Source organism: Myxocyprinus asiaticus, chromosome 2, assembly GCF_019703515.2.
Source record: "Myxocyprinus asiaticus isolate MX2 ecotype Aquarium Trade chromosome 2, UBuf_Myxa_2, whole genome shotgun sequence".
NCBI lineage: Eukaryota > Metazoa > Chordata > Actinopteri > Cypriniformes > Catostomidae > Myxocyprinus > Myxocyprinus asiaticus.
This window is the reverse complement of record NC_059345.1, coordinates 32,947,427-32,959,621: the sequence shown is the minus strand read 5'-3', so window position 1 is coordinate 32,959,621 and position 12,195 is coordinate 32,947,427. Positions and strand designations below refer to the sequence as shown.

The window sequence follows — 12,195 nt, the reverse complement described above, 5'->3', positions numbered from 1 at the left end:
ATAACAGGCATCAAACCATATCCTAATTAAGCAATAAGGTACGAGAGGTTGTGCTGTAATTTACAATATGGCACAGCCTTGAGTGCCTTGATGCTGTTATAAAATGGTTACTATATAATAAAATTACTTCAGTCAGGACCACTTCCGTCAAATGAATACTAACTTGAATAATTGAATTCATTCATTGGCTTTCATTCATACTTTATTGGCTTGTAGATTTATCGCGTTTGGCGGTATGGTTCTGTTCCGGGGAAACTCCACGCCCACCAATGCAGCCATGGAGATGGAGCAGGAAGAGCAGCAAATAAACCCTACCAGGGGTAACAGAACAGATCCAGCAGATTTATATTACATCATTGCTCACTTTTCACATTTCTGACAGAGCAATTGATAATTTACATAATGTAGATTAGACAGACACTTGATAGAATTGCACATATAAAAAGTTGGTTAATCAAGAACAAGCAGCAAACACATTTAAGATTGACTTACATAGTCAGAGACTGAATTACATAGCTTAGCATAGCTCCTCTGAATCTTAACCTAAAGTTCTGTCTGTGTGGCAGAACTTTATGCCTGAAAAACAAATGTGCACAATGTTACAACAAAATGTTAGGACCTCCTTGGAAGGCCCCCAGTAAACAAGACATACAGGATATCTCCAATACACAAGACACACAGGATATCCCCATATATTCCTCCTAGGGGGGAACCCATCAAATGGTTCTTTGTTCAATTGTTGTTTGAGTTTATGGCCCCTTTTGTTCACACCATCACAGACAAAGATTCAGTTGATTATATCTGAGGCACAGCCACAATGTAAAAAAATCTGATGACAGATCATTAAAAATACATACAATTCTTCACTGTGCATTATCATGAATAAAGCACAGCTATTGGCCAATCAGAATCCAGGAGCGGAACTATCCATTTTATAATTGACAATAATGTGTTAAATGGTGCAGTAATATATTTTTCTCAAAGGACTGGAACTATTGTCATTTTAATATTAATATTTGAAAATGATGTTGAGACTGAGATGAGTTAAGAGACATTATTGTGACATTCTAGCAACATCCCCCTACCTGACATGACTATACATCACTGAACCAGCAATGTCTTCTTTACAGAAACATTGCTCATGGGAATTAAAATGTTTAATGATTTTAATTTTCAGAAAGTACTCAGAATGAGACTGAAAATTAAGTAGGTAACATATTGGGCTTTACTTTCATAACAGCATTAGGCGCAGCTCAATGCGCAACGACTGTGCACAACAACCGTGCATAACGTCTTATCTAATTTTCGTGAGAGTGCTAATTTTAAGCGTAATGTTTGTGCCAGCGCAAGTGGCCGTGGGTGGGAGTGTTTGTGCTACTGTGGGTGTATGCGCACAATCTATGGCTGTATTGTATGTAAATAAAGTGGTGCAAAATGCAATTTGCTATTTTGCTCAGAAATAGCTCATTGTGCAGAGACATTTCAGAAGCAACTTTATTCTCAGCACTAAATTCTGCTGAAGTCTAAATTCAGTTCCTGCATTTGCAGTTTAGAGATTCCACCAGCAGGTAGTAATAAAGTTCATGTCCAAACTCTTAAAATATAGTGGAACATCAAATTATGTCACTGTTGTAGCCATTTTATGAAACAAAAATGTATGAGATTTGTTCTAAACTTTCTAGAGGTCATGGTGTTTTTTTATTTATTTTATTATTATTATTATTATTATTATTATGTTTATATTTATAATTGCATTTTTTTAATCAAATTTGTATTGGTATTTTTTCACCTGTTGTCATAGAGTGATGTTTACGTCACTGCAAAAGGGGCCGGTAAAAGAAGTTGGAGAGGGTAAAATGTTTGGATTTGGGGAGGTGGTTACATAAAACATTTTGACCACTTCATTATTTTGACTATATTTTAATTTCATTTTAAGTGTAATTTAAGTTTTTTTATGTTTCAATAAATTAATTTAATTCTGAAAGCAAAATCAACCAGTAGAAGAAAAGTGCGTGAAAGCTAAAGCTTTAAAAAAAAAAAGAAAAAAAAAGCTAACTTGGAGGGTCGATACAATCACTGTTTATACTAGCCATTATTTGTGTGTCAATTGATCAATATAATAATACTTACATTCTCTATAATTTAATGGAGCATACCTCCAAGTCCTGAGGAGAATAAAAAGAGCATGTCATTGTCATAGAAACATACCTGTCATTCAATAAGGATGCAGTTTATGCATAAAAGAACGTAATTCTTCTAATTTATTGCATACACTAAAAACATTACTAGTAAGATTTACTTAATTTTTATTTCGCAAGTTTTTGCACAAAGTTTTTCTTAGTAAATGGTGTTAAATCTATTTAACCTCAAGCCATAACATTGATTAGAGTGAAAAACACAAGATGAGCATGCAGACCTCACCACTTGGTGCTCAAAACAGATGAAGGAGACAATCAACAGATAATAGTTTTCATCATGAACAGATAATTTTGAGTAGAAAATAAACTTAAGACTGTACAAAACAAGAAGTTACCAAACTTAACAACAAAATCGTTAATAAAAAACAGTGTAAAAAAACTTGCAAACAGTGAAACCAAGCAAGTTATTCAAGCCAAGTGCATGCTGGGAACACCAGCTTCAAAAAGTTTAGTCAAATTTACTTATTTTTACCAGTGAAATTTACTCAAATAAGCAAATACATATGACAACGTTTTCAACTTTAGGACTGATGCATGATGACACATTCAGATAAATATATCTATCAGTCAAATAATATTTACTTATTTTAAGGTAGAGCATTACTTTTTATATGTTTGAATGTAGAATTTACTTTATATTTTTATGTTCATGCTTTAACTTATTCTATGTAGAGAGTACTTAATCATTTCTGCTATATTTACTTCACCATAAAATAATTTTTCTCAGTGTACAGGCAGCCATTTTACACTACCAACATCTTATGAATATGCTGTCTTTGTTTATATCGCTAGTGCTTGACAGGGAATGGAACCTCAGAAATAAATTGCACTTGACCCTGCCCATTAGCGCTTTGCACACACAATTTCCACGTTATTCCGAGAGTTAGCACTTGCAGGCATGAAAATACCAAAATGTAATGGCCATACTGAACTGGTGCCTTAAAATTCATTTTGCATATGAATATGTTAATTTGAAACTAAACACACACACACACACTCACACACACACATACAAGAAGAGGAAAAAATACCCGTCATTTTAACACTTCTAAATGATTTCTGTCTAAATTCTTTTTTGGTATGAGTCTCTGAAATTCTCCTCTGTAAAACAATAATTCTAGCTTTAATTTCAGCATCTGTTTGAAGGTTTCTACAGTGTTCTGCATTTTCATCTTGGTGTCCATGTCCAGTTTCTTTCAAAGATACTAAAGATATAGGATCATTATGGATCTTAGCCTGGCTCTCCAAGGTATTGCTGCAGCCCGGAGATCTCCAAACTGGGGCGGAAACTCCAAAAGAGGACAGGAAAACTCCAGAAGGGGCGGAGTTACTCCAGTTGAGCACACTCCAAAAGGGGGCGGCATTTCTACCAACAGTTAGGGTTAGGGTGGAAGTGTATATGTCTTTGCTGGCGGTTTGGTGCTCCCGCCCCTTTTTGGGCCTTCTCTGGCTCTTCGACATCTCAGCTTATCCACTGCAGCTCAACCTTGACAAGACTGAGCTCCTCTTTCTCTCAGTCGTGTCCGCCCCCAGTCTCTTTCCATCTCTTTTGAAGGTCATGCAGTCATTGACTTCTTATGTGTACAAATCTTGGAAGTTGTCCAAGATGTCTCACTGCCCTTCATTTATCACGCTGCGACAGCTGCCCCATCCCCATTAGGCTTTTTTTATATCTGCCTTATCGCTCCCATCAGTACATCTAAAATTCTGCTGCCTGACTTGTGATTTATCTATGAGTAATGAGTAATTCTAACATTTACCCAGGTCTCGATATTTGCTTCCCGTTGGTATCAGAATCAAATTTAAAACCTCTTACTGGTCTACAATGCAACTATGAGGCATTATCCAATTGTACACCCACAACCTTGATAATACAATCAGATTTGAACTCTAAACATAAAACTCAGCCATATACTCCTGTGTAGTTGCCATCCAATAGTAAAATAACCCTTTTGAAACAAACCTTTTCAAAATCTGCCTTGATTAAATGGAGGAAAATATACAAATATGCCCACTATGTAAACCTGAATTTCTCTATTCCATATTACAAGAACATTCTTAATTAAGTGCTATAGGTGTTTGTTCTTATTGGAACTTCATTTCTGGCTTTTTATAGGCTTTTGTTTTGTTCTTTTTGCTGCATGGTAACTGAATACACGAATGGATAAATAAATGTATGGCTCATGCAGTTAAGTTTCTAATATCAAATGACTATACAAACTTCAGACAGAACGTCTGAATTGTCATATGATGGCTCCTAACTGAGTTCTTCAGCAGTACTGCCCCCTTTTATTCTGTATAGTACTTTCCAATGTTTCACCTGCGGGTTTATCATGAGCAAAAATAAACAAAAACATAAGCATAGAACAAAATAACCTAACACATTTTACAGCTCTTTAAAGTAGGGTAATGGAATAATAATAGTCTACAAAATATTTAAGATGTTAATCAAGACAGTAAATGTTGGTCAGTGCAATCTTTAATCTTTAATCCTTAAATGCATGGGAATTTCACATAACACTCATTTCACATTACATATTCAGGTCTTTAGAGTCCCGCAGGGGCATAGCAGTCATTTTTTTAGTTAAAAAACAGGAGCTGATATTAAAAATAGCTTTATTTATTTAACACAGATCTAGTAATCTGATCAAATTGGCAAAAAGAACCAATCAAACTTTTACCTCACAGGCATAATGTAAAAAAATATCTTAATGAAGACTCTGACACTTACAATGTGTGCTTAAAAGAAGGCTTGTCCTTTTTTCTGCAGTGCATTTCACGTAATGCTGCCAATCAAGAACGATATGCCGATAATAACTCTCGTTTGTGTGTTCCTCATCTCTATTAATTTAGATCAACATCAATGCCGATAAAAAACATGGATGAATGTGCATAATTGAAAGCAACTCAAATGAACGGAGCCATGTTGACGGCCTATTACGTAAGGGATGTTTCGGCTCATGAAACTCGCCTGTGATTGGATGGATGGTCACTCAATAAGGCCAAAGTAACAAAACGCTGTATACAAATACACCATTTGGATTCAGTATGGGTTTAGCTTGAAAAAGTGCAGGGGACAAATTACCTTTTTAAAGAGTGTGGGGGACGTGTCCCCCACTTCCCTCGTGGCTGCTACGCCCTTGGAGAACCGGCACATATATCTATCACAAATTGATCTACAAAATGCACAGATAGTGTAAAATTTTTGAATTATTTTCAAGACAATTCGAATATAATAGAATAAAATATATTTTTATACATTTTTATGTTTTATTTTTCATATATCAAAGGGAAAATGCACAGGACAAATCTAGAATAGGATTCATTACTATCACACTGAAATTTCATGGCTGTCAAACACACATTGAACTACACATAACGTATAAGATACACATAAGCTACAAATAAGTATTTTCTCAGGCGCTTATTGAGTCTATATTAATGCACAACTAACATAATTTCAGTAGAACACCCAAATGACAATAGTCATATCATACTGTTCATGTGTTGTACTTGCTATGGTTTACTTCCATGTTGTTTCTTCATCAAATAACAATGTCAAATGTAAATCAAGTCAATCACTGACACATCAGCGCCACCTTGAGTAACAAATAGCATAGTATAATATGTATGTGTACATGCATATTTAATACTGATAATTCACCATTGTCACAGAAAATCAATGTGATATAGTAGCCATCTTTATGAATATAGTACTATTTTGTCTTGTTATAAAACAATAAATAGATATCCTGTTATAGGAGACCAACACTTTTATGACATAGCTAGGGTCTCTAATGACTAATGGGTTAATCAAGAAAGACCAACGGATAAATCAGTTCAATCATTCTGATAATATACATCTTCCCCAAAAACAGAGTATGTGAGACTCAGTAGCCTATATACGTTTTTGTTTAAAAGGGTTTATGTCTTGCAAGGTACAGAGTTTGCATACCCAGGTGATAATTACGAAGGTTCTATGGCTTAAACAGCATGCTGCTGATGCATCTGGTTTCATAAAGCTCTCCATTACAAAATGATGTGCCGCAGAAGCAGGCAGGTGGCGTAGTGGGCGTAAACATTTGCATTTTGCTTTGATAGAAATATCATATCGGTTTAAAGCGTGCACAAAACCGGAAGACGAATTTCGATGTTTAAATATTTTGAATAATTTCGATGTTTAAATAATCTTTAAGTCATAAAAGAAGCGGCAATTAACGTGATTATTGTCGTATTTATTTATTTATTTATTTATTTATTTTGCAGTTTTACAACGCTACCTGTCTGTATGAATGAGTGTTAAGCAAAAGAAGGTTAATCTTTTATTTATAGGCTTTGTAAAAATGCTTACTTTTTAACAGTGTCTAACGGATCTTAGAGTGAAATGCAGAAGACTCATGAAACAATAAAATCTTAATAATATCACAATAATATATTTCTGCGTTTTTCTTTATGTTTCCCACACAAAGTGTGACTGACAGTGTGTATTCCTTTATGGCCGACTGGTTGGAAGCAAAAGCCGTTCGTAATCTGCAGCAGTCCCTCGGGTAGCTAGACAGTTGCGATGAGCATGCTGTCAACAGATGCAGAAGGAGCTGTTGAAGTTTGAGAACTGCAGCACACCAGTGTGTGCGCGCAGTAACCTGCTGTAGCCACTGGGTGGCGATCAAGGTCTTTCCGAGCTGCACAAACGTGCCTATCGCGGCGGAGCGCAGTTCCCCAATAACACGAGCACAATGGTCAACGGGCGAGACTGAGCGGCAGACAGATGCGCGCTGCGCATACTTTCCTAAGGCTATTTTCACATGACATTGTAAAACTTTGATACATTTCGATTGTGACGCTGCTCGTTTGATTTATCAAGGCACGCGACAGCATGCTTTCGACAACAGCACCTGCTTTTTGGTGAGTGTGAGTCTAGGCTTAATGCAGCGGTGCATGCTTTTTGGGGAGGGGGAGATGGGCAGGTGATAAGAGATCCTGTTGAATAAAGACCCAGCGGCGAGCCGTGGCTAAAATTGTCATCCCTCGAATGCTATCACACCTGACTGGCGAGGTGTCATGTTTTGTGTTTGGCTTCGTCGAGGAATATCTGGATACCCAGAGCAAGAGGGATTTTTTGACAAACCTGGGATTTACATCCTCACCCATCTTTGTATGGGTGGAAGCTGAGACGACATTTCTTTATGTTTTCCATGTAAGTGTCTCGAATGGTGGAAGGTGGAGTGCATAAGAGGGCTGATCAATTGCGTGCGACGAATGTTTATAATTAATTGTCAAGGGATTTTGGATCTGTAATATCACGCGCTGTTTCCTGCTTCTTGCTTGGCTGGCCTGTAACAATAAGGATGTAATTTATTATTATTATTATTATTATTATTATTATTATTATTATTATTATGTAGCACCAGAGTATTGGCTTATGTCTTTGTTCTTGATTACTTTGCATTTAAAATGTTTTTTATGTTGATATATTCATATCAATCACAGTCTGGTTGGGGATGTCAGTTGTTTTATAAGCCGTCTTTTATCCTTTTCTTTGCAGCTGTTGCTGGTGTCAGACGGATTTAGTGATTCATTCACAGCCACTAAAGGGGCAGAGGATGGAACAAACCGACACCCTTCCCTCCCTCACAGTGAAGATGGGAACCGGTGATTTGATCGGCGAATAAAGTCTCTACGGCGACGGAGCACCTCTGACAACGGATAGAGCCGTTAAGTTCCCATGTATTCAGTTTCCTTATGGATAACGTAACGACAATGCGCGCCCGCTGAGCACATGGATTCTAGAGCTCGTGGGCACATTTACCCAATGATGTCACCAGAAACGGTGTTTCACCATAGCCATGAAGTCCAATTACAATAAGTAGGCTAAAAGTGCACTGAAAGACCTGAAAAGCATACGCTTGAACACTAAACACTTTGTGCATGTTGTGAGTTTGATCTACAGCCAATAAGTGTGCCAGTCAAGTGCATTGATGAACTTTAATGCACTGAGGCGGTCTTCTTCAGCCCATTGCTGATAGTTTTCAATTCCATCATTCTGAAACGTATCATAGTTTGAGAAGATGGAATTTGCCATGGTGGGCGCGGACAGTGGGGGTTGCAACACCCACCTGCCCTACGGATATGCCCAAACTCGCGCCAGAGAGCGCGAGAGGGAGAGACAGACTCGCGCGGCGGCGGCTGAAGCCGTAACGGTTGGAGAGGGAGGTGGGTGCTGTGGCAATCCCCACAACCTCCCGCATCATAGTCGCAACGCCTCTTCAACGAATGCCAACAACAGTAGCGCCGGTACCGCCTCGCGCCCCTCCTCCTCCTCCTCCCAACAGCAGCAACAACAGCAACAGCACGAGTCACCACAGCACCTTCCCAGAGAGCGAAAAAAGCAACGAGGCGTCGCGCGCTGGAGACGGAACCGCGCGGCACTCGGCGGGGATCTACGCCACTCAGAGTTGGCGCTCCTAGGATCCGAGGAGGACATCATGATAGAGGAGGAAGAGGCCGAGGGCGAGGAGGAAGAGGAGGACAGGGGAAGCAAGAGGTCGAGTTTTCTCTGTAACGTGGACGATGAAGAGACAGTTTCCTTAACGGACCGACATCCTCAGTCAGGATATGAAAATGTTTACAGTGAGTACGGCTGCTGCGAGAGAGTTGTCATCAACGTGTCGGGCTTGAAGTTTGAAACTCAGCTGAAGACTCTCGCGCAGTTTCCGGACACTCTTCTGGGAGACCCTGAGAAACGAATCAGGTACTTCGACCCGCTGCGCAACGAATACTTTTTTGACAGGAATCGACCAAGCTTCGACGCCATTCTATACTACTATCAGTCAGGGGGCCGGTTAAAGAGACCCGCCAATGTGCCGTTTGACATATTTTCCGAGGAAGTGAAGTTCTATGAACTTGGGGAAGAGGCAATGCTGAAGTTTCGCGAAGATGAGGGCTTTGTGAAAGAGGAAGAGAAACCGCTACCCGAGGACGAGTTCAAACGTCAAATTTGGCTCTTGTTCGAGTATCCGGAGAGTTCCAGTCCAGCCAGAGGGATTGCGGTCGTGTCAGTGTTGGTTATCGTCATATCCATCGTCATATTTTGTTTGGAGACATTGCCAGAATTCAGGGACGACAAAGAATTCCATAGCCCAGGTAAAAATTCCACACACGCCGACAACGGATTTACGCCGTTCAACGACCCCTTTTTCATCGTTGAGACGGTGTGCATCATTTGGTTCTCGTTTGAGATCATTGTCCGTTTTTTCGCGAGCCCCAGCAAAGCTGCTTTCTTCAAAAACCTCATGAACACCATAGACATTGTCTCAATTTTGCCTTATTTCATAACTCTCGGCACAGAACTCGCGCAACAACAACAACCGCAAGGCAACGGGCAACAGGCAATGAGCTTTGCGATCCTGAGAATAATACGACTTGTCAGAGTGTTTAGGATCTTCAAACTGTCTCGACACTCCAAAGGTCTCCAGATCCTCGGACACACTTTGCGCGCGAGCATGCGAGAACTGGCGCTGCTCATCTTCTTCCTCGTCATCGGTGTCATCCTGTTCTCCAGCGCCGTGTACTTCGCCGAGGCGGATGAACCCACGTCACAGTTCACGAGCATCCCAGACGCTTTTTGGTGGGCTGTAGTGACTATGACCACGGTGGGTTACGGGGACATGAAGCCCATAACGGTCGGAGGAAAAATAGTGGGCTCGTTGTGCGCAATAGCAGGTGTCCTGACCATTGCTCTTCCAGTCCCCGTCATCGTATCCAACTTTAACTACTTCTACCACCGGGAGACTGATAACGAGGACCAAACGCCCGTTGTCGAGCAACCCCCGCCGGGTTGCCCGTATTTTCCGGATTTCCTCAGAAAATGCAAAGGGTCCCCATCGGGATCCTCTTTGGGTGACAAGGCGGCCGAGTATATGGAGATGGAGGAAGGCGTGACAGAATCTCTATGCGGTGCTGACACACAGAGCCCAAATAGAGGGAACGGTACTGACATAGGCGGGAAAAACAGTTCACATTCACGAACACTACAGACAGATGTATGATTATAGAAAATGGTAACCTTCTCGTGAGGTTTTCGTGTGACTGCACAAATAAATCAGTCAACAGCACACATGCACAACTTGAAGACATAGACGCGCGTGCGCAAACACACACAGAGACACTCGCATTCACTCTCATGCAGTTCCGGACCTAAGCTGAAGCATTTTTGCAATGTGGCTACTTTTGTAGAGAAACATAGCTATCCTGTAATCAAGTGACAGGCGACACAAAAATCACCAGCTTTACGTGACGTGGAGAGGTGTCTATATCGCCCCACCTGTTCTGTTGACAGAACTGAACAACAAAGAAGGCAACAAAAAGGAATTTGCATAAGCACTTTATGAGTTACATTTGTCAGTAATTGTAGGAAAAAAGAGAAGAGTTCTTATCTAATGCTATTATGCAATAACGTTTAAATCGTTTGCACTATCATCAGTTCTGTTATAGTCTCCCAGATAAAAGAAATAGATGTAACATTGAGCCAGAGAGAGATAATAATAATAATGATAATAATATAAATTGCGTTATTAATTTGAAATTATATATAGCAAATACACGCTGAAACCTTTGTTGTCAAGAACAATTAAGCGAATGTGTCCCATACTAACTAATTATTCGAACGTACCATTTGTATTAATTGGAGAGCAGCATGTTGCGCAAGGCAATGATATCTAAAATCCCATTATGGTAAACAAATGTGTCAGCATGCCAGTATTTAGTACGTAGTACACTCTGGTAAAAACCCTTTTAGCCCACTCCTGTCTAGTTATTTGTGCATTGTCCAGGGTGGATGAAATGTAATTTTAGTCAGTCCCTGTTGTGAGTATTAAAGAAGAAAGAAAATATCGATATTATTTTTTGTGAAACGGTACACTGCATTCTTTAGTTCATTAGCAAACACTATAACTCATTCATCATGCGATCAAGGATTCATTCTCTCTGAGCATAAATGTCACTTTCTGGTATGCTGTGGCCAAAATACCGGTTTCACAACTGTCTCACAAAATAAACACCTTGTCTAACAGAATCGATGACACCATGGCTTGAAGGATCAGTTTGGCCACTGCTACTGTTATGGGAGTATATTTCAAGGGAATGCTTCATGCAATTAATTGTTCTTCGTCCCTTTACCAAAATGACAATGCATCCCTTTATAAAATGTACAGCCAAACAGCACTGATGGAAACATGAACTCGCTGGTTTGGTGGACTTCATGCACAAGAGTACCTGCGTTCCACAGCGAATTCTAGTCCTCCTGGAGTGCACGATGACCACTGGGCATGCGCAGTTCATTGTGAGAGGTAAGCGTTCTTAAGGAAATTGTTTAGTTACACAGCAATCATGCTATCATTATTCACGTTCATTTTTACATGGCATCCAGATGTATACACATCTGCATTTGTTGTCTGTCAGGACTAGAAACAGGTGCTACACACAACCTTTCCATGTTTTCGATCTCAAAAGCTTACTTCTCGTTTTCTTATCTCATAATGGTATATCAGCAATACCACAAATTGCTTAGCAACAAGGGACTTTGTTGTATTGTCAAAGAGAACTCCAACCATGCTGTGTTCCCTTGGAATCCAAAAAATTCTCAGAGCACATTACGTGTTTAGAGCTTCATTTTCTGATGTCTTAATATGGCTGTTATCGTTTTATCATAGACAAGATAATTACCATTCCAGTAAACCGTTATTTTGTCATTAATAAGACATACTCTTAGCACACACTACAGACAGATAATTATGACCTCCCTGAGCATGATCATCTCTCACAGCACCTTTACTTGGCAAACTAGTACTTGGATAAGATATGACCATAGAATATTTAATTACCAGAAAAAAGTGCCTTGGGTTTCTGAATGTGTATCGACTAGGGCTGTTACAAGAAAGTATCCTTAAATTGCTGATTAAAAAGTAGCCTAATAGACAACTAACATTTATCAGCTGTC

At 39.5% G+C, this 12,195-nt stretch overlaps 1 protein-coding gene across 3 annotated transcripts in view; it reads left to right on the top strand.

Moving 5' to 3' along the window:
- The first annotated feature begins 7,921 nt into the window (after positions 1–7,921).
- The window catches only part of LOC127454423 (potassium voltage-gated channel subfamily A member 1-like), a 49,882-nt gene continuing 45,608 nt past the window's right edge, over positions 7,922–12,195 (top strand). For all 3 annotated transcript variants that reach the window (XM_051721620.1, XM_051721627.1, XM_051721633.1), the window contains exon 1: positions 7,922–11,545. In XM_051721620.1, the coding sequence (XP_051577580.1) occupies positions 8,267–10,246 (1,980 nt within the window). In that variant the 5' untranslated portion in view covers positions 7,922–8,266 and the 3' untranslated portion in view covers positions 10,247–11,545. The remainder of the gene's footprint in view (positions 11,546–12,195) is intronic.